Source organism: Poromitra crassiceps, assembly GCF_964638095.1.
Source record: "Poromitra crassiceps genome assembly, chromosome: 7".
Classification (NCBI taxonomy): domain Eukaryota; kingdom Metazoa; phylum Chordata; class Actinopteri; order Beryciformes; family Melamphaidae; genus Poromitra; species Poromitra crassiceps.
Genome location: NC_139628.1, coordinates 20,794,015 through 20,817,823, shown reverse-complemented (window position 1 = coordinate 20,817,823; position 23,809 = coordinate 20,794,015). Strand labels below are relative to the sequence as shown.

General features: G+C 43.2%; 1 protein-coding gene across 1 annotated transcript in view; it reads left to right on the top strand.

The window, feature by feature from the left end:
* Positions 1 to 5,443: 5,443 nt before the first annotated feature.
* Positions 5,444 to 23,809, top strand: part of otud4 (OTU deubiquitinase 4) — a 45,780-nt gene continuing 27,414 nt past the window's right edge. The window contains exons 1-9 of the mRNA XM_083640281.1: positions 5,444 to 5,739; positions 6,288 to 6,371; positions 9,924 to 9,974; positions 13,271 to 13,317; positions 14,320 to 14,392; positions 17,521 to 17,602; positions 17,783 to 17,948; positions 19,305 to 19,359; positions 21,731 to 21,833. Coding sequence (XP_083496407.1) covers positions 5,593 to 5,739; positions 6,288 to 6,371; positions 9,924 to 9,974; positions 13,271 to 13,317; positions 14,320 to 14,392; positions 17,521 to 17,602; positions 17,783 to 17,948; positions 19,305 to 19,359; positions 21,731 to 21,833 — 808 coding nt within the window. The 5' untranslated portion in view covers positions 5,444 to 5,592. The remainder of the gene's footprint in view (positions 5,740 to 6,287; positions 6,372 to 9,923; positions 9,975 to 13,270; positions 13,318 to 14,319; positions 14,393 to 17,520; positions 17,603 to 17,782; positions 17,949 to 19,304; positions 19,360 to 21,730; positions 21,834 to 23,809) is intronic.

Here is a 23,809-nt window from a genome sequence, read left to right as displayed (position 1 = left end):
GTCGGGGGGGCGTGTCCCCCCGAATCTCGGCAGCGCCGAAGAAAATTTTATGTTTTTTGGACTTTTATCCATATTTAGAAGAATATTTAATTTTAAATTAACATTAGGATTATACTGTTGTGATGTCATTATTCAGTATCTTCTCCTTTTCTATTATTAGTATTAGTATTAATATTAAATACTGAGTATCTCATGAAAAACTATTAATATTGCATCTTTTGTGTTTAGCTCCGTCTCACAGCAGGCCCGGCTCCAGAACCAAATTACAGAGGGGGCCTGCCCCTAGCTTGGGGGGGCCAAGGGGGGTCCGGGGGGATTCTCCCCCGGAAGAAGATTTTGTACATTTTAAAGTAAAATTCGTCAAACTGGTGCATTTGAGAGCAAAAGGAAGAGGCTAAATCTATGAGGAACTACACACATCTCTAATGTGTTGTGACTTTACAAATAGGCCTAAACAATTCATATTAAATGTATTTACACATTGTGCACAAATTGCATTCATTGTGACAAATTTACAATAGTTAATTAATATCCAGCCAGAATCATTGCAAATGGAGGTTCAAAGTAACAGTTAGCAATAGCATTCAGTTAATCAATGCCTAATGACAGCCAGATTCCGTTTTAAACTTTAAAACAGAAAAACGGAAAAACGTTTTTAGCACACACAAAAAAAAAAAAAAAAAAATTGAATGGGGGGGCCAGCTTAGGGAATGGGGGGCCCGGCCCGGTCAGGCCCCCCTCCAACGCCGGGCCTGTCTCACAGCATTGTAACATTGTAGTGCAGCCAGAAAGGAAAACTACTGTAAACATTTGAACCACATTTCTTGTTTAGAACCTATAGCTAGCAACATCGCCATCTCCTGAAAAACATTAATATTGCACCTTTCTTGTGGCTACATCACAGCATCTACTGAAAAACATTTATAGTGGATCTGACTTGTTTAGTTCACTTTAGATTCACATCACATCTGAAAAACAACCAGTCGAGTGTAATAAGTAAATGAGGTTTAATTGTAAAAAAAAAAAAAAAAAAAAAAAATCTAAAAAAAAAAAAAAAAATTTTTTTTTTTTTTTTTTTTTTTTGGGAACTGAAAAGTACCCGGGCCGCGGCCCGGGTGGCCCGGGCGGTTCCGCGATCCCTGCAAAGACACTAACATCTCGTGCCCGCAACAAACAATTATTTTCATCATCGACGGATCCGACGATTATTTTCTTGATTCATCTATTAGTGGCTTTTGGTCTATAAAACAGGGATGCAAAGTGATGGAGAGTGAGAGAGGTGACAGATACCAGGGCAGACATAAAAACCACTCTGAAATCATCCTGTTTTGGGATGGAATAGGTGACTACACCTAAAGGTGACTCGTTTGCATCCCTGATCAAATGTCAGAAAATGGTGAAAAATCAATCAGTCAATCAGCGTTTACTAAAGCCCAAGATGACGTCCTCAAATGTCTTGTTTTGTCCACACAACCCAAAGATATTCAGTTCACTGTCATAAAGGAGTAAAGAAACCAGGAAATATTCACATTTTAGAAGCTGGAATCAAGAGAATTGTGACTTTTTTTAATGACTCAAACCAATAATCAATTATCAAAATAGTAAGCGATCAATATAATCGATGAATCGATGGCAGCTCTACTAAGGCAACAACAGCAACCAATATGAAGACAAATTAATTATATTATTTTGCACACAAAAAAACATTTATTTTGCGCCATGTTTTCATCGCTTTGATCAATTTTGCACTACTTACTATTTATCTTTTCGACCATATAGGGATTCACATCTCATAGGCTTCTGTCGGGGTATTTAAAACATGTAACATGTAGATCAACTAACTAATTAACTAATGAAACTGTATTTAGCGTCGGTTTGGTCTCTCTAAGGTCCAAATCTCAACTTTTTGACTCGAGCCTTGAAGCAGCCAGGCTGGGACACACAAAAGAGCGAAAAGTTTGGACGCTTCGCTAATCTTAATCGTAATCTGGTTACATTTTAACAAGCGGGGACAAACGTTTAGATAACGGCTAACATTCACCGAAGCTTCGTGTTTAATTCAGACAAACAGAAGTGAGTATTGTTGTAGTTTAACCAACCTTATTTTCCTTCCACAGCCAGGCTCCCCAAAACAACAGCAGCGTCAAGACCGCCACAATTAGAAACAGGGCATTTCCGGTCAGTGGTTTCCAAAAATAAAAGCCATATTAGCATAGTTTGAACAGGTTTGAACATCATAGCATCGCTGTTCATTTTGGAAAGGATTTTAATTTTGGTTTTAGTCATAGATGTTTGACAGATTTATTTATTTATTTATTTATTTATTTATTTATTTATTTATTTATTTATTTATTTATTTATTTATTTATTTATTTATAAGATTAGTCATTGCATAATGTAGTAGCCTAGTTTTTGTGAATATTTAGTTGACAAAAACGCAAGAGGTTTAGTATGATTTTAGTTAGTCCACTTTCATATTATGCCATGATTTTAGTTCAAAAGTCACCTTGAACTCAATTACAGTTATTGGCATTTCAACAAGTTGATGGGAGTTTGGTGCAGTGCAGATATTTTACACATAATTTCTTCCATAGGCTACCCAATGAAGATGAAAAAAGTAGGCTATACGTTAACGGTAAAAGGAAAAAGAAACATCCATCCTGAGCTCAGTCATTGCATGCAACTCAATCACAGACATAAACTTAAAAAGGACAGCTGTGCAAATATAAGTGCACAGCACATTAGTATAGCAACCTAACCATAAACACTCAACGCATTTTAATCCATTTTCAGTCTCATAGTGTTTTGTCACAATTTGTTCAGAAGCCTTTAGTATCTCCATGATATTAATATAAATATGTTGCCATTAAAATTATCTCACTCCAAGTCCAAGGCAGCAAATCCTCATATTCAGCCAGTCAGTCAGTCAGTCAGTCAGTCAGTCAGTCAGTCAGTCAGTCAGTCAGTCAGTCAGTCAGTCAGTCAGTGAGTGAGTCAGTGGATAGGTCATTGCCACAGTTTGAAATGTGTCATGTCCATATACCTCCACATTATTACGTTTCTTACAGATATATTTTCCTTAAAGAGAGAGAGAGAGAGAGAGAGAGAGAGAGAGAGAGAAGACCACAACAGACAACTCAGATAATGATACACAAAAAAAGTGTAGTGGTGTAGCACTTAGTTACAGAAAGGGGCGGATGTCCATGTCCTCATTGAGGCTCCTGGGAGACAGACAGGGTGTCAAGAGGGTCAATCCAGAAAAGTTCATGTTTCGAAAGGAGAGTGTTCATCATACCTCAATCATATACAGTAGATTCTCTGTTTCAGAGGTCTGGAGGTTTCGCCTATGTAGGCGAGGCCGCAGGGACATTTGAGCATGTATATCACGTGGTTGGTTTTATAAGAGATGATGCCTTTGATGGTCAAAGCTCTGCCCGTGTGCGGGTGATAGAATTGATGGGTTTTATGAGTGAAGTTACACTGTTGGCAATTAGCACATTTGTAGTTTCCTGGTTCTACATGTGGCAGGAAGGTGGCTGGGGTGGGTGGGCTGTTTGGGTGGACAATCCACTCTTATGGTGCGTTCCTTTATCGCAAAATAACTGGGATGTGGAGGCTAAATGACGTCACATCCGTTTTGTTAGCGTTCCATTTGCAGAAAACTTGAGCTGGGAAGTTCACTGTTCACTGGTCAGATCCAGTCACTAGCCAGGCTAGCCATTGTTAGCAATAACAGTTGATAACAAGGCATTTCGCTGCATTTTGCGCATACAAACACTGCAGCCTCACGTCCACACAGATAGAAGTTAGACAGTGCTGTGTGTACAGCTGATTTAATGAGACACAAACAAAACAGAAGTGCTAAACAATATTACTATGATTATAACTACTGTTGTTGCACGACGCAGCGATCTTTGATTTTTGAGGTCGGGGCTGCTGAGGCTCCTACGAGTTTGGAATGGGAAATACCAGCTCTGGTGACGTCACCGTCCCAGCTCAAGACCTTTGAAGTCGTAAGATTACCAGTTCCCAGTAATAAAGGAATGCACGATTACTAACATGTTTCTGACGTTGGCGGGTCGTTTGAAAACGATCCGGGGTGGCTGGTCCAGATGTCCTCTTAGAGCTGGGTCTGTGGAAATAAGATGCCAGTGTTTATTGATAGCTGCACACATATCTTTTGCCAGTGGTGAGTATTGAATAGCAGAGGTAATCCTGTTGTCTGTGGTTCTGGGCCTGGTGGTGTTGAGAGTGACACTCAATCTGTGTGAGGAGATTGAAGCGGCCTTTTTTGTACCCTCTGTTGAGAAATCTGTCTCTCTCTCTCTCTCTCTCTCTCTCTCTCTCTCTCTCACACACACACACACACACACACACACACACACACACACACACACACACACACACACACACACACACACACACACACACACACACACACACACACACACACACACACACACACACACACACACCTCACTCTGCCTTTACTGTTATCAGGGCTCAAACACTGCTGGTCACTATAGGGTGTTTTAGGTCAAGTGCCCCTAAGACCCCTGCCTCAACATATACGGTCCATACACCATCATACAACAATATTTTTTACCATCTATTTATGATCATGTGATATGTGTTGTGCTGCTACAGCAATACCCCCCCCCCCCCCCCCCCCCCATCCGTAACTTCTATTGTGACCTTTTTTGTGAAGGTAAATCTATTTCCGGTACTACTCTGTTTGTTTCTGTGTGGCTTGACGCAGCCCACAGCGGGCGGGACATTGCGGTGTTTTCAACAGGATGATCCGCTGTCCGCACCGTGTTTTGTAACTAATTGCTGGTGAACTGATTTATTGCCACGGAGTTCTAATGCCTGGCAGGCAGCGCCGCACCACGAATCAAACACCAACACACCCCTTGAAAAAAAGACTGCAAAATCTATTCCCTTTCCAGCTCCTGGATATATTCCTCCTTAAATTCGTCTTCACTTTGTTCATGTTCGTCGATCTTGGTTTTATTCTGAAAGTTAGACCGGAGGTCGCATTTCTGACTGACTCGCTGAGGGTTTAATTTCGAACGTTACGGGTAGACCGGTTCTTGCAGGCGAGTGGTTCGTTTTATTTCGACAAAAACAATTACTTAAAGTCATATTTTACTATTCTGGCTGACTGTTTTTTTTTGCTGAGGGGTTTATTTTTGAAAGTTAAACCAAGAAGGAAGGCCTAATGGTACGTTGTGTCCGGTTGTTGTGTCTAGCTTGACACACTCCTCCAGAGACAGAGGAAGAAGGGGGCGTGTCGCTAAAGTGCTCAACCACAACCAGACTAGCTGCCTGGCTGCTACTTTCACTTTCTGACAATCAGGACCAGCCTCTTTGCATGAGATCAGCAGGGTTTCATGGAAAACGAAACCAATAACCCGCGATTCTAGTTTCAGTCGTTCATGTGACAAGCGATGTCGTTATTTAGCGCGCTTCCGTGACGGTATTTACAACTTGTAGCCGGGCGGTGCCTAAAAGTTGACCTGCTATCTGTCAAACGCGCTGGCAGGTATTTGTTGCTATAGCTAGCTTAGCGTTAGCGGCCAGCCTGCTAGCATGGATGGCGGTGGCAGCATGCAGCAGCAGAGCAGCGAGGAGCGCGGGGCAGAGAGGGCGATGGATGACTACCTCAAATCCATCGGCCTGCAGCGGAAGAAGGTCGCCAAAGACGGCTCCTGCTTGTTCCGAGCTGTCGCCGAACAGGTACGGTTTTAAGACAACCTGGCGTTAACGAACGCTATAACACCATATCAACACGAGGGGAAAGTGCGTCTACGTTAAAGTTTGGCTGATGCAGGCTAGCCAGCGGTTTGCCTCTGTCGTCGGTGTCATCTTTAATGTTAGCCGTTAGCTTCATTTGTTTGCCAACTGACACCCCATACTAACGGCGATCATACGTAGCTACTAAACACTGATGATTGACAAGATTATATTAAAGCATTTTGAGACGTCAACCTAGTTAAAACCGAGCTGAACTCGTGAAGGAGGTGGGCGTGTTGGTGGTGTTCTGACACCGATGCAACTTTTTTCAAGCCATGCTTTTATTTTGAAACTGATATATTCACATTATATACAGTAACACAACTGCTGAGCTTTGAACTCTGTAGTACTCTGTGTGTGTGTGTGTGTGTGTGTGTGTGTGTGGGTGGGTGTTGCTAACCCTGGACACCGGAATTTCCTCAAGGGGACAAACTGTCTGTCTGTCTCTGTTTGTATAATGGAGTGATCAGGCTATACCTTTGCCCCTTCAGGTGCTGCTCTGTCAAAACCTGCATACCAAAGTTCGAGCTAAGTGTGTGGACTTCCTGAAGAGGAACAGGGAGAGCTATGAGGCGGTATGTGTGTGTAAATAACAGATGGCCAGAGAGATAGGAGAGTTCCCCTTTACATCCAGCCTGGAATTTACCCTGAGGCTCTTTCGTCTCTGTTCGTCTCAGGACTTCACTGTAGTAAGAGCCCTCTCATCGACCAGACGATTTTCGTTAGACAATCTGTGTTGGGCATTAAACTCACCTTATTCCTGCACTTTGAAGTCACAGGTAGGGTCGGGCGGGGCAAACTAATGGTATCGGAAGCCTAGTTGCGGGGAAAAGTGAGCGGTTGTTCATTTTTTAAAGACAAAGTTTGACGAGAATCACCGAGTTGCCTGGAAACAGAGTCCATGCGCACTGCCATCATTTTGCCTTCTACATACATTCTAGACAGGCCACCACCGTTCACTTTTCCCCGCAACTAGGCTTCCGATATCATTAGTTTGCCCCACCCGACCCTACCTGTCGTCTTGGTTCATTTAGTGATGAAGTGTTGTCAGTGTTGTTGTTTTTTTTCACACTAGCCCTCTTAGCTCAGGGCTATCTTAGCCATGGATGTGTATAGCTAACAGCTCACTAGGATTATGTTAACGGAGTCCCTTAGCTAAGCTGCAGTGTGGAAAGCCCTGTACAGTAGGAAACTTTGGAAAAACTAAAGTCTGACACACTCTCACATGTAGCTCACATCCAAAGACAATGTGTCAAGTCACATGCAGAGGATACCTTTCCCCACGAATGAGTCTTTAGTCGCATACTAAGCGTGAGATGTCTCTGAATATTATTCATGCTTAAACAATGTAGCTTTTTGAATCTAATTTCATGTCAAGCCATTTAATTTTTTTATTTGTCTGACATAACGACAAATCACTATAGTGTAGTAACTCAGTAGTGAGTTAGTGATCATATCATGCTATCTTCGTCTTCTGTAGTAGCCTATCACTATAATATTCCTATATGGTATAGATTTGTTGGGATATTTATTTAGTATTCATCTAAAATGTAGTATAAGAATACTATTATAGTAATACAATATCTATAATAATTCTAGTATATCGTCGCTGTCGTTCTAGGACCTCGAATGTGCCTTTTTTCACTTTTTTATTTTTCGTCATGAATCAATGCCATTGGTCACCCTTCACGTCTCTGTGTGGTTTTTAACAAATGCAACCAATGGAAAAGCATTAAAATGAGCTTGTGAGTAAATCTCGTAACGCCATTCGCCCTCAATCTGTCAGTCAAACCTCGAAATTCGTCCCCTACCTCCGTGTGTACCCCCCCACGCAGGACAGTAAACCCGGAAAAGACACACGGCAGACGTGTTGTGTATTTCTCATATCGTTTTGACTAGAGCCCGACCGATATGGGATTTTTGAAACCGATACGATACCGATTTTAGGGAATAAAAAATTACCGATACCGATAATATCGGCCGATATTTTTATTTTATTTTATTTTTGTTTTTATCATCAAATGTTTATCCCCCATTAGTGCTAATCCCCCATTAGTGCTAATTTTTTATTTATTTATCCTGGTTGCTGCTCCACCCTCTGCCGATCTGGGGAGAGCCGAAAACTGGCTCCATGCTTCCACATGGGCAGTTAGCCAGCCGCTTCTTTTCACCTGACAGGGGAAGCTTCACCGGTAGGACATAGCACGTGGGAGGATCACGATATTCCAACGAGTTCCCCTCCCTCCGAACAGGCGCCCTTAACGACCAGAGGAGGCACCACATCAGCAACCCTCAAATATCAAACACTTGACAAAGATATGATTGAGTTGACATGAATTGAAATATGTGATGTAGGCAGGATATTTTACAGCTTATTAATAAACTCAATGCAATGAAACAGTAAACTTAACTGGGAATTTAATAATTATAAATAACTAGAAATACAAAAACACAATAGAACAAATAGTTAAGAAAAAATATCAAATATACACAACATGCTGTCCATGCTGTCTATAACTTATATATATATATATATACCGGTATATATAAAAAAAAAAAAAATCGGCCGATAATTTTTTTTTTTTAACCGATACCGATATATCGATAATCGCCAATATCGGCCGATAATATCGGTCGGGCTCTAGTTTTGACTAATTCTGGCTTCCTCTGACGTTAATATATCAATCAAATGTTTTCCAGTTATTCCTAGGCTGCAAACTTGTTTTAACATGCAAATCGGAGTGTTTTCTGACAAGAATAAAGTAACATTAGCGTTACGTTATGTCAGACTATTCTCACCCCATGCGAAAGCCCCTGCCTCGGACATGAGAGGCGGTGGTCAATGCTGCTGCTCCTGCGCGCGCCCCCGCGGCCTGGAGCTTGGGGGCTCGTGCATGAGTATGCAACTCTCTCCCGCTTGACTGGCCGCGAGAAAGTGCTTCCAAGTCGGACTGATAATATAAACAACATCATTTGAGCTTATCCAGGTAAGATATTAATAAAGTAATGACACATTCAGCGGGAAACTAACTATAATTAAGACATGTGCCAACTTTGACGACATTTGGTTCAGTATTTTAAGAGCAAACAGGTTACGAAGAACGAAATGAAATGTGAGTTCACGTGACCGGCTGGTTTACCAGGCTAGTTGCTGTCACGGCAGGACCTCGAATCTCCAAAACAGCAACTTTTCAGGAAGTTAAAAAAACCTGTTTGCTCTTAAAATACTGAACCAAACGTCGTCAAAGTTGGCACATGTCTTAATTATAGTTAGTTTCCCGCTGAATGTGTCATTACTTTATTAATATCTTACCTGGATAAGCTCAAATGATGTTGTTTATATTATCAGTCCGACTTGGAAGCACTCTCTCCCGGCCAGTCAGGCGCTGATGGCCGCCTCCCCTCTGGTATGCACATGCACGAGCCGCAAGCTCCGGGCCGCGGGGGCGCGCGCAGCCGTGCAGCAGTGCTCCTCAGCCTCTCATGGCCGAGGGGAAGGCTTTGCCATGGGGATGAGAACAGTCTGACGTAACGTAACGTTAACGTTACTTTATTCTCGTCAGAAACCACTCGGATTTGCATGTTGAAACAAGTTTGCAGCCTAGGAATAACTGGAAAACATTTTATTGATCTATTCACGTCAGAGGAAGCCAGGATTAAACAAAACGATATCAGAAATACACCGCACGTCTGCCGTGTGACTTTTCCGGGTTTAGTGTCCTGCGTGGGGGGGGGGGGGTACAGACGGAGGTAGGGGAGGAATTTTGAGGTTTGACTGACAGATTGAGGGCGAATGGCGTTACGAGAATTACTCACAAGCTCGTTTGAATGCTTTTCCATTGGTTGCATTTGGTAAAACCCACACAGAGATGTGAAGGGTGACCAATGGCATTGATTCATGACAAAAAAAAAAAATCTGAAAAAAAAAAAGGATATTCGGGGTCCTGCCGCGACAGCGATGATATAGTTGTTTCTCATGAGGTTACGCACAACAGATGAGAATGCATTATCACACACCTCTGCTGCCGGAACAAAGGCTCGCTTGTTAACGGACAAAATCCACCATTGTTATTGTTCGGATTAGTATGGGGTGGGTTGACCTCTGACCTCTGTCTCTTGTCTTCCAGTTCATTGAAGGAGACTTTGAGGAATATCTCATCAAGCTTCAGGACCCGCAGGTAACAGCTGACACCTGCTGCTCATTCTGGATCTGTGTGACTGCCTTCACACTGGGGCTGTGTGGGGGCAATCTGTTTATTAGAAAAACACGCGTAGCGAGCACTAGGGCTGTCACTTTTTATTCGAAATTCGAATTTAATTTTGAATGTGGGGGAGGAGGGCATGTTCGAATGTATAATTGACCTGTTCGATTTTTTTTTTTTTTTTTAATAACCAAAATTAACCAACTGCTGCTTGCTGGTAATGTTAATCCCATGTTAGAAAAAGTCTCCAGATTTGTCGCGTTAGTCTCTTCTGAGAAAGATTGTCTCCAGGGTCTGAAAAGTTGTCTCGAGTTGGATGCAGCCAAGTTTGTGAGGCAGTGTTGTGACTGTGAGCGTCCAAGCTAACACGTCGGGCCGATGCCCGGTGGCCTGGACTGAAAAAAAAAAAAAAAATCCCCCTTTTTTTTAATTAACCAAAAAACGTCGAATATATTCGAACATTTTGCAGGCAATTAAAGTTCGTTCAAACTTTATTTTGGGAAAAAGTGACAGCCCTAGCGAGCACACTCAAAATGGATTAAAAACTCACTGGGTGCAGGGCAAGCAAAGAGTTCAGTGAAGAGAGAAGCCAGCACTCCAAATGTCTTTTCATAGATTTAATTATTTCCTCAAACCTGGGCAGCAGACAACGAATGTTTCAGTCAAAGACCCTTCCTCAGCGTTGTGCTGTGTCAGGCAAAAAAAATACGGCTAAATGCTATATTTAGTATATTTAGCTGTCTTTGCTGCGCCGCGCAACAACAGTAGTAGTAATTGTAGTAATGTTGTTTAGCACTTCTGTTTTGTTTGTGTCTCATTAAATCAGCTGTACACACAGCACTGCCTAACTTCTATCTGTGTGGACATGAGGCTGCAGTGTTTGTATGCGCAAAATGCCGTGAAATGCCTTGTTATCAACTGTTATTGCTAACAATGGCTAGCCTGGCTAGCGACTGGATCTGACCAATGAACAGTGAACTTCCCAGCTCAACTTTTCTGCAAATGGAACGCTAACAAAATGGATGTGACATCATTTAGCCTCCACATCCCAGTTATTTTGCGATAAAGGAACGCACGATCAGTACGTTCACATGCACTTGAAAAAAATCAAATTATTGCGTTAGTCCGCCTAAAACCGGGCTTTTGAAATGCATGTAAACATGTTAGCTCGACTGAAATGGAAGTTATAAAAGTCCCACTAACACACCCAGATAATGCGATTTGGAGTCGATTTACTCCTGCATGTTTACAGGCCAGTCGGACTGGAACTGGACGAGGCGATCAGCGCACGCACTAAAGCAGGGGCTCCCAACCTTTTTTGTGCCAAGGACCGGTAGATACATCGCGGACCGGTTGTCAATTTTAATGGTTTTAGTTACATATATATTTACTCACCAGGTGGCGACAAAGGGTAAATAACAGCCTTTTGTGTTGTACTGCAGTGTTTCCCCTAGAAAAATGTTCAGGCCTGGAGGGATTTCGAAACGTACCTCGACCGCAACGGCGGGGGCCCTCGCTCGCGACGCTAAACTTTTAGCTAACCTGTTTGCAATGGCATCCCAAGTATCATCATACTATTATGGAACAGTTGTATTATGGGATGTGCGTTTCCCAGGCAACGACACACGTTGACACGTTTTGGAACAGCGGCGCACGCTGGCACAATGCTCCTAAAAGCAAAATGCTTATTGTTTTGAATGATTTGGCATCTTCTATTACTGTCAACACTGTCAACACCAGTATTGCTGTATTGTAATAATATGCCATAAAGGTTTATTGAAATTTTGGGGAGAGCAGGATTTTTATTTTTGTTTGGTTGGGGACCACTGCGCTAAAGTGCCAGGCTTTGATCCGGAAGTCGAACACACACATGACAGCGGCTGGAACACAGAAGGAGCATGACTGACTGGCTCGCTGTAGTCTGCACAGGGCAGGGCGTCTTCTCCCGTCTGGTCAAAGCAGAGGGGAGGCGGGGGTGTGGCGCATGTGTGGAGCTGAGTTTATCACAGAGCACATCAGCACATCTCGCACGCGGGGGGAGAGGCGGACAGTGAGAGAGACAGTCAGTGCTGACAATGCACACTGCTTTTGCATTTGGAAAAGCCTTTCTCTAAATGAATGTTGTTCTGGCAGTGGCAGGAGCTTTTAATTCCTATATAATGCTGCTACAGTAACTACTTAGGCTACGTTAACATTGTTGCTTACCGCGAAGGAGGGAAAAAAAACACCATATTGGCAACACGTATGCCAATTTAATATGCAAATTAACCGTTTGACCGACATGCTTAACCGACCAATGACGTTGTCGGCGGTTAAACGGTTAATGGTTAACCGTCGACATCCCTACACCAAAGACGATGGGATTTCAAGCAAGACCGCCTCTTCTGAATATTCTGACACTATTTTTCAGACCGAAAGAAATTAAACTTGTTCAAGACCCGTCTCTGTCTCAGCAACACACTCTCGTGAGATTTGGCAACAGGAACTGATGTTTAGCGGCCAGGGAGCGATTAGCTAAAGCTAAATGTGAAGTTCGTTGAAGTAGTAGCTAAGTCTGTGGCTAGAATTTTTCTTTGTAATGGTATATCTTAGTTTCAACTGTATTGAGCTAACAAGGGGCAGCTTTGTGTATATATATGTGTGGTTTATGTGGAGTTTGGGAACCTTCACGATCTCTATTTCAAGTGAGCTTGCTAGGTCAGCACTAACCCTGCTTAAAGCCTGCTTTGAAGAAGAAAACAAGTGGGGGCGGGGGGGGGGGGAGTAACAAGACTTGGGCAGAGGTGACCAGTGACCACCGGCACGTGACCATTTGCAATCCAATAAATCGATTTCCCACCCGTGCTTGTATTCACCTTATGTAGCCCCGCCCACTTGACCCAGTTGTGTTATGACTTCCTGTTCAAAACACCGTCTGTTTTACCTGCTCACTAGTACCCCTGTGTTGGAACATAAGGTGAATACTGGGACAAGGACAATAGTCCAAGTAAATAGCCTAATCAAGCTATAACCACAGCTCGCCTTAACTCTGCATGTAAACGTACTGACTGTTGTTCAGACACACAGAGGAATCCAGCCACATGTCCAGGCCCAGGCCACCTCCGAAGGTGGCCTGAGGCGATCGGATCTCAATGAGCATTGGGTGCGTTCAGACCTGTACTTTACTGAGATCAGAGGGCCAAAGATCAGAACTGGGCCATTTAAATGCCAGGTGTGAACGGGGCCTGTGATGGTGAAGAGTCTGACTAGCGGAGGTGTTCTCTGTTTTTCAGCAATGGGTGGGAGAGGTGGAGATCAACGCTCTGTCTGTCATATACAAGTAAGAGGCCATCTTGAAAACGGTCACACCACAAATGCGCAACATGCATTGACAGTAAATCATGTCACTTTTCATTGTTCACATGGAAAGACTAGGTTATGTTTTTTGTCAATACCTGACAGTTTACACTGCTGAGCTTCCTGCAATCTTCTGCAGAGACGTCACGTGATGTTGCTGTGACGTATCACACGGCTGCTTTATGTAGCAGTGACATACCTTTTGTCAATACCTGACAGACAAAAAATATATAACCTACTCCAAGTCTTTCCATATGAACAATGATTTAGTTCACTTCAGTTAGACGAAATGAACTTGTTTGGATGACGTCACATTTCAATTCAGGGACTCTTTCTTTCTTTCTTTCTTTCTTTCTTTCTTTCTTTCTTTCTTTCTTTCTTTCTTTCTTTCTTTCTTTCTTTCTTTCTTTCTTTCTCCCCACCCCTCTCCCTCTAACTCTCTCCCCCTTACTCTTTATCTCTCTCTCTCTCAATTCAATTGAGTGGTGCTTTTGTTAGCACGACAAACTGTACACGTGTGTTGTGCCAAAACGTGTTGCATCTTGTTACATTACATTACATTACGTCATTTGGCAGACGCTTTTATCCAAAGCGACTTACAATAACACATTTTTGTCAGCAATAGAGCAATCTACTATGGAGCACAGTCTATGATAACTACAACTTCTGAAGGAGCAGTGGTACAAGTTTAGGTTAGTGGTACAAGTTTGGGTTAGTTTTTTTTTTTTTTTTAGAAAGAGAGAACGAAGTTAGATCAAGAATGGCCCAGATGGAGCCTGAAAGGGTGTGTCTTTAGTCTTTTCCGAAAGATCGGCAGTGATTCAACTGTCCTGACCGAAGGTGGAAGCTCGTTCTTGTTCTTGCGTATAAGAAAAACAATGTGAACAGCGTGAAAGAAGTAGAATACAAATATGACACTGTGATGATGATGAAGTTACTTGATGAAGATGATCCCCCCCCCCCCCTTCCCTCCCTCTCTCTGTAGGAGGGACTTCTTGATCTTCCAGGAGCCTGGGAAACCTGCTGTCAACATCACAGCCAAAAACTTCAAGGACACGGTGAGACGGACTCTGTTGTCTGCCGCTACCTCTGTTTACTTTACATAGAAGTGTGTCAGAAACTACCTCTGTTTACTTTACATAGAAGTGTGTCAGAAACTACCTCTGTTTACTTTACATAGAAGTGTGTCAGAAACTACTTCCGTTTTACTTTACATAGAAGTGTGTCAGAAACTACCTCCGTTTACTTTACATAGAAGTGTGTCAGAAACTACCTCAGTTTACTTTACATAGAAGTGTGTCAGAAACTACTAGGGGTGTCACGATACACTAATTTCACGATACGATACGATACACGATATTAGGTTCACGATAACGATACGATACGATATTTTAACAATATTTTTTTTAACAAAAGTAAATTTTTATGTATTTATTTATCATTTATTTAACCATGTGAGTCCCGTTGAAATCGAAACCTCTTTTCAAGGGAGCCCTGGGAAAATACTGGAAAAATAGTCTTTCATTTGAAATACACAAAATACAAAACAAATGCTGTTTTTGGAAATTGTTATTATAATAACTAGAAAACAACATGGAAGATAATGCTTCTCTTGCAATTGAATGTGTCACACTGTCACAAACTAAATGTTTGTTGCATGGTGAAAGAAAAATAAAGTATACAAACTATTTCTTAAATAACTCATGCTCAATGGTCCCTAAACTTATGTAATCTTATGTACCCCTTGAGCTGTTTTGCCATGCCAGTAGTAGTCTACCCCCTCACTCATGCGTGTTGATTCTGCTAAATTTGTTCTATTATTATTCAGGAGCAATGTTTTTTTTTTTTTTTTACGATATCATTTTTTTCGTTCGTTTTTGTTTCGATATCGCGATATATCGTGCGACGAAATATCGTGACACCCCTAGAAACTACCTCCGTTTACTTTACATAGAAGTGTGTCAGAAACTACCTCCGTTTACTTTACATAGAAGTGTGTCAGAAACTACCTCCGTTTACTTTACATAGAAGTGTGTCAGAAACTACCTCCGTTTACTTTACATAGAAGTGTGTCAGAAACTACCTCCGTTTACTTTACATAGAAGTGTGTCAGAAACTACCTCCGTTTACTTTACATAGAAGTGTGTCAGAAACTACCTCCGTTTACTTTACATAGAAGTGTGTCAGAAACTACCTCCGTTTACTTTACATAGAAGCGTGTCAGAAACTACCTCCGTTTACTTTACATAGAAGTGTGTCAGAAACTACCTCCGTTTACTTTACATAGAAGTGTGTCAGAAACTACCTCCGTTTACTTTACATAGAAGTGTGTCAGAAACTACCTCTGTTTACTTTACATAGAAGTGTGTCAGAAACTACCTCCGTTTACTTTACATAGAAGTGTGTCAGAAACTACCTCCGTTTACTTTACATAGAAGTGTGTCAGAAACTACCTCTGTTTACTTTACATAGAAGTGTGTCAGAATCTACCTCCGTTTACTTTACATAGAAGTGTGTCAGAAACTACCTCTGTTTACTTTACATAGAAGTGTGTCAGAAACTACCTCCGTTTACTTTACATAGAAGTGTGTCAGAAACTACCTCCGTTTACTTTACATAGAAGTGTGTCAGAAACTACCTCCGTTTACTTTACATAGAAGTGTCTCAGAAACTACCTCCGATTACTTTACATAGAAGTGTGTCAGAAACGACCTCTGTTTACTTTACATAGAAGTGTGTCAGAAACTACCTCCGTTTACTTTACATAGAAGTGTGTCAGAAACTACCTCTGTTTACTTTACATAGAAGTGTGTCAGAAACTACCTCCGTTTACTTTACATAGAAGTGTGTCAGAAACTACCTCCGTTTACTTTACATAGAAGTGTGTCAGAAACTACCTCCGTTTACTTTACATAGAAGTGTGTCAGAAACTACCTCTGTTTACTTTACATAGAAGTGTGTCAGAAACTACTTCTGTTTACTTTACATAGAAGTGTGTCAGAAACTACCTCCATTTACTTTACATAGAAGTGTGTCAGAAACTACTACTGTGCAAAGTTTGCACACTGATGAAGGCCGGACGGCCGAAAACGTTTTGTTGCTAAAGAAAAAGAAAATTAAAAACGATATTCCTTGAGTGCGGTCCCCATCTTTTCATTTATTTGTAACAGATTTAGCCATAGGCTACTTTCCATCTGGAGCCCCTGTTCTGTTGCACCTTTTTGGAAAAGTAAATGCATGATAGCTGTGGGATATACTGGAATTAATTGTTTTATATTCATTGTATTTACACAAAAAAGAAAAGCTCTGTCCAGTAACCTGGAACACTTTTATTTTGAGATGTTTTTGAGTGAGATCGTCCTACCTCATGCAAATGATAAGAAATGTGACATGAATGTACATTTTCTATGAAAGCAAAGTAAAAAAAAAAATCAAAAAATAACCCGTCAATTATTGTTCTTAGAAAGAAAATCGGAATCGGCCCAAATCTGTATCGGCAAGTCAGACTATTCAAAAATCGGAAATCGGAACCGGCCAAGAAAATGTCAATCGGTGCATCTCTAGTCAGAATCTATTGGTTCTTGTCTACCTCTGTTTACTTTACATAGAAGTGTGTCAGAATCTATTGGTTCTGTCTACCTCAGTTTACTTTCTCGTTTCTGTCCGTTTCTGACTGAACTCTTGCCGCGGACGTCCGCTCTGCACTGGACACCCAGAAGTATGGTCCGTCTATCCCCGAGTCTTATTAGGCGTCAGACTGATAGACTCTGGGTGCCCAGATGGGTTCGCTAGCTATTAGCTTCCATTTTGTTCCGGTTCAGCTGACTCTTCTCACAGTGTTTTGGAGTAGAGAGTAGCGCTAAAGACAGACAGTTGACTGTGTCACAGTAACCTACATTTTGAAACAAATCCATCTTATACATTGTATATATATATATACCATATTCAGACATTGTTAATAAATGACCTCCAAGATGTGTTGTTATTTTACACATGTGGTTTTTCTGCTGATTCTGCATCACCAAACACAGTAGAGTCTGACTCCGTTTCAAATTAAAAGTCCAAATTTATCTCTTCTTTCTGTCTCTCTCCCCCTCTCTCTCTCTCTCCCCCCCCCCCCCCCCTCCCTCCCTCTCTCTCTCTTTCTCCCTCAAACTCTCTCTTTCTTTCTCTCTCTCTCCCTCAGGTCCGGTTGTGCTTTCTGAATGGAAACCACTATGACAGTATTTATCCCATCGGCCGTATGAAGAGTGCTGCCGTCTGTCAGTGTGAGTGTGTGATGACGTGTTTCTCAAACTGAGGCTCTGGACCCACAACAGATCCTGGGGTCAGTAGGTCTTTTTGAATGTGTCCGGTTCTTATATTTGTGTGTGTGTGTGTGTGTGTGTGTGTGTGTGTGTGTGTGTGTGTGTGTGTCTGTGTCTGTGTGTCTGTGTGTGTGCACACAGCCATCTTGTACGAGCTGCTGTACGACAGTGTGTTTCAGGTGGAGCGCGCGGCGCTGGGCATTAGCCAGCGGGCGCCGCGCCCCTTCGACCAGCTGAGCGACGACAACATGGCCGTCTGTCCCAGCAGCGACGAGTCCGACCCGGAGGTTGACCAGCACCCCCTCTGGTAGGAGACAAGAAGTGACCCGAGGAACTGCCGACAAGCCCGAGTCACTGATTTGTTTGATTATGTAGTTTGTTCATTGAGTTACTAGTTAGTTAGCCTAAATGCTCATTCACTTACATACTTAAAGGAGAATTTCGGTTTTTTTGACCCTGGACCCATCTCCTGGCATTAATTATGATTTGGCCACTCACCAGGCGATCTCCGCGGTGTTTCTGGCCGTCCTAGCGTTGTTTTGACATCAATAGCGTCCAAGTCAGTTGTAAAATGGAGCTGACTTGGGGCCAAGTGTGAGCCTGTCTTTCCTGCATCTAAATAGCTATTTTTATTCCCGTTTTCGCCAAATATCGTCATAATCTGATCCCTCAAGAACCACCACAGTGATATTTCGCCAAAGGCTGTTTCCTGGAGTCACACAGGGATCAAATTACCTCAAACGTGATCTCGGTCACCAAGTCTCGTGAAGTCCCGCGATACTTTCCTGCCGACTGGCCAAGTACAGGAGGACGCTTTGCGGTGGTGGTTTTAGCGCAACCTATGTGGGGTTTGGCATAACCTTCGTTATTTCGAATCCCACATAGGTTACGCCAAACCCCACATAGGTTGCGCTAAAACCACCACCGCAAAGCGTCCTCCTGTACTTGGCCAGTCGGCAGGAAAGTATCGCGGGACTTCGCGAGACTTGGTGACCGAGATCACGTTTGAGGTAATTTGATCCCTGTGTGACTCCAGGAAACAGCCTTTGGCGAAATATCACTGTGGTGGTTCTTGAGGGATCAGATTATGACGATATTTGGCGAAAACGGGAATAAAAATAGCTATTTAGATGCAGGAAAGACAGGCTCACACTTGGCCCCAAGTCAGCTCCATTTTACAACTGACTTGGACGCTATTGATGTCAAAACAATGCTAGGACGGCCAGAAACGCCGCGGAGATCGCCTGGTGAGTGGCCAAATCATAATTAATGCCAGGAGATGGGTCCAGGTTAAAAAAAAACGAAATTCTCCTTTAAAGGAACACTCCGCCAATTTTCAACCACTTTTGTATCATTACAAAATCAGTATTATTTAGTTTGAGAGTTGATTTGAGTTAAGTTGTGGACCAGTGATGTCATTCATGCACAAATTACATCACTGGTCCTTACTCAGAGTTGACTTACTTTAGGTACCGGTTTACTTACATATTCACTTTATTTACTTAGTTTTTGTGTTTTAACGCACTTAATTACTTTTTACTTAACTTTCCCACTTTGTCGTCTTCCATGCTGATTATCTTGGAAAGAGAAATGCACTGCGAAATTATTGTATGTTCAACCTTGTGTGTGTGTGTGTGTGTTTATGTGTGTGTTTGTCATACAGGGTTGTTGAAGAAGGACCAAGCACCACACACAGACACAACGGGCAGAATTACAGGGTAACACACGCACGCGCGCACACACACACACACACACACACACGCGCGCGCACACACGCACACACACACACACACACACACACACACACACACACACACACACACACACACACACACACTTCCTGTCTTCGCTCTGCCTTTACTGTTATCAGGGCTCAAACACACTGCTGGTCACTAGGGCTGGGCAATATGGACAAAATCAAATATCACAATGTTTTTGACCAAATGCCTCAATATCGATATTGCGGCGATATTTGCACTTTCACAGAATATTTACACAGAGATGTTTGATAATCATCAGTAATGTGGATATAATGACTCAGTGTTAAAGGCAAATAATAGAACAGCTACAACAGTCTGGTGAGTTCAGAGAATGACATCACTTTACTGTAATGCAGCCTTTAACTCATTGAGTGCCAATGACGACTTTAGTCGTCAATTGATTTAGTAACGTTCAGTGCCAATGACGACTAAAGTCGTCAATTGCGTTTTTTGACGGGGGGATGTCGATCTAAGCCTCTTACATCGCCTCTTACAATATGGGAGCTATTGAATGTGTCTAACCTATTTTACAGAACCCTTAGGTGGCGACAGTGCTCTCCAGATTAGAGAAATGTCCGAAATATAGCCTGAAAAAGCCCCCTGATCAAAGAGAAAGCGCTCATGCTGCAGCCCAGAGCCATGTAGATTGCTCTGGCTGCAACTGACGGTGCCTGGCAACAGCAGTCAATCCGCGCACACAACTGAGCTCCTCTGCCTCTGTCTGTCTGTCTGCATAGTTTCTTCACACGATTAGCCGCCAGAAAGGCAGCACCCGACGCCGAAGTGCCAACCCTTTCCCTGCAGTCCGGCAGCGCGACAAGGAAATGCTCCTTGTTGCGCTGCCTGGGAGGCGGCGCACAAAAAGCACTCCGAAAATAGACGCTGGGTGCGTGAGGCTGTGTGTTACTAGTGTGGGGAGGAGTTTGTAGCTGAGGGGGGGAGAGGGGGGTGGGGCACCCAGGGCAGCACACAACTACACCACGTCACTACATCAGAAAATATTAGCTAGAGTCAGTGAATGTGCTTGAAATGCTGCATTTCACAAAAGGCTGAATATCTCAGCTTCTAGATAGAAATGCCTGTATTTGCTGTTTTTGACCTATCTTCTCCGGCTGATAACTAAAGAACGGAAAATGGTATCAATAAACTTTTTTTTGCTGATGATACAATAGTCTCCTTGTTCTTTGTGCGTGTTCGGTGTTTACATAGTAATATCACACAATATTCTGTGGGCCTCGAGAAATCACTGAAAGCGCTCTGAAACTCTGGCACTGGGAGCGTCCGTTCTCCAAAAGTGGCTGGCACTCAATGAGTTAAAAACAGGAAAAGACTATGTCATATTATCATATCCAAAATCTAAGACCATATCTAGTCTTTATATCACGATGTCAATATAATATACATGTATAATTGCGAAGTGCCAAACCGTACTGGTCAGTCTGGAGGATGTTAGAACATTAGTGTGATCGCTTCCAGGTCTTGACTTGAGCAAAAAAAGTCTGGAAAAATGTCTTCCAAGTTCCTCTACACCAGTGGTTCTCAAATGGGGGTCCGTGGCACTTTGCCAGGGGGTCCACGAAAAGTTTTCACGGAAATAAAAATAAAAACTTTTTGTCGTTGCAAAAGCTTCATAGTTCAACGAAAATATTGTATGCTTTAATTCTAAAATGGTTCATGGATTACATTCTAATGTAAGAAACCTATCAATTTAAAAGTGAAGCACGTTACCGTGGGAACAATTAAGCTTAGCCCAAAATCACAAATCAGAATGAGGGGGTCCCCGATATATTTTCTATCTTGTAAGAGGTCCTTGGCTGAAACACATTTGAGAACCTCTGCTCTACACACCCGACTACACATTTAGTACATGTTGTGATTAGGGATGCAACGGTATGAGTTTTTGACGGTATGATAACCTTGGGCAAAAATACCACGGTTTCACGGTATCGCGGACCATTTGTGTTTTTACAATAGCCGAAATATTCCCATACAGCCGACGTCGTCTTTTTAGATGGGGGAAAGTTCAGGGGGGTCCTTGCGGCTCCTCTCTACTGTGCTCTAGTCTAGGTAGGCATGCAGCCAGGGGGAGGGGCCACGTAAGCTGCACTCTGCAAGCGACCTGGGCACTTTGTTTTGGGGAAACAGCTGATACTGTGGGGAAGGTATGACAGCAAATTTTAGTGGTTTTGATACCGTGACGTTTTCAAACCGCGGTATACCTTCAAACGGTATACCGCTGCATCCCTAGTTGTGATATGAGTTGCAGTGTGGTAATGGTGTGTGTGTGTTTGTGTGTGTGTGTGTGTGTGTGTGTGTGTGTGTGTCTCAGGGCCGTGGGCGGAGCCGCACTCTGCCTGAGAGAGTCAGGCGCTCTCTGAACCCGACGCTGCTCAGGAACATTGAGTACGACGTCTGGATCAAAAGCAAGAGAGGTGAGGCACGCACGCACACACACACTTGCACGCATGCACACACACACGCAAACACACACGCACGCACGCGTGTGCACACACACACACACACACTCACACGCACACATGCACACAGACACATACACGCACACACACGCACGCGTGCACAGTCTGCACACACACATGCGCACGCATGCACACGCGCACGCACACACACACACGCACGCGTGTGCACACACACCGAATGATCTTCGTTCTGATTGGACTGTGGTAGTGGTCGAGCGTTTCTTTCAATGGCGAAATGCCGATATTTAGAGAGCAGTGATAGATAATGCCGATATTATGTTTTTATTTTGTTTTTCTTGCATCTGACAAAATCCAACAATTTAATGAAACACAACTTTGCTGAACTTAAATGAACATTTCTTATTCATTTGTGCGGTAAACCGCCAGCCTGTTGCTACGCGAGGCTGGATTGCGGGGGTCTTGTATAGGCACAATTCAAGGCTGATGAGGGCGCGTTTTCTCTCGTGTCTTGCCTTCAAATCAGCAGGAACGGTCAAACGCCATGTTGGCCTCAATATTCTTAAAGCGCAAATTATGCTCACGCGAAATCGCCGGCGCTGACTGCGCCGTGGGGGTCGCGCCGCAGCTGGGCGTCCTATCGGCGCAGCTCGGCGGAGGGGGCCGCGCAGCTCCTCGAAAATGTGACTCCGCGGCGTCAACGCGGAAGTGACGTGACCAGCACGAGAGCTGTGAGTGGCCGTTGCCTTGGGCCGCGCACATATCCGCTGACGTAGTTGTTGTGAGGAATGAGGAAATCATTTAACAGTGCTTGTCCCTCATCTAGCAAAGCCTTCTGCAGGCTCACCGGAATGAGTTTTGAAATAGAGGGACAATAAAATGTCCCCCCACCGACATCCTTGCAAGTTCTTGGTAAACGACACGATAACGTCATATCTAACGGACGTAAGTGTACCACAAGCCACCTAGTGTTTTGGACGTGTACCGCAGCCGACGCGCCGAGTTAACGTTCGAGTATGCGCAGTCTCGCTGTCGGGGCTCATATCATCTACCAAGTGACTCGAGGTGACTGACAACAACAATGTGACAGAGTGGAGCTTCTGTCCTGCAAATCCGCTACGATCTCTCATTGAACATATTTCAGTGGTTCCCAATCTGGGCTACAGCGTTTCCGCTAGCACTCACAGCTGCAGGACATCGTGTCCTTTAAGATTTCAAATAAAGGACAAATGGTATGAATTCAGGACACATTAAATCTGTGTTTATTGAGCTTAAAAACCTACGCTGCGCTATGTGGTGTGGCGATGGTCCAGCTGGTCGTCTCGTCCAGGCGGAAAACACTAGCGTCCCGATAATATAATAGATCCGTGCGTCCACGTTAGCAAGCAGGCAGAAAACACTAGCCTCCGTACAAACACACTTATTACAAATGAGTCAGGCTAATAAGAGTACTAGAAAATAGTAGACTTGGTTTGCTTTGGGTAGCTACCCACTAAGTTAAGAGGAAAACACACGCGATATAGACGGTTTTCACCTGTGTGTTGCGCAATAGCCACAACCCCTCAGCACGGCTGTATTCAGACCCGAATTATAAACTGGAAACCGGAGTACGTTATAAACGTTATAAATACAGTCACGTTATAAACAACGAACCAACGCTGGGGGTCCGTATGGAAACAGTGTTACTCGAAATGGTTAAAAGTTAAATGAATTTGGTCATTCAGTGGTTCATTACTTTACTGCCATGTAAAGTAACTTAACGTTAGCCGCTAGCAGCATTAGCCACAGTATCCGTCTATATCAGTGCCCCAGTGCACAGCAGCGAGCGCAACACAAACCTCACTGCACTGTCAAAATCCCAACACTCAGTCCCGCCCAGCTGCCCCATTAGCCAATAGCATTTGAGAGAAACGTGATGTACCTCTCTAAACGGATCAATCAGAAGCAGCTAAAGACGAGCCGTACTAGCAACT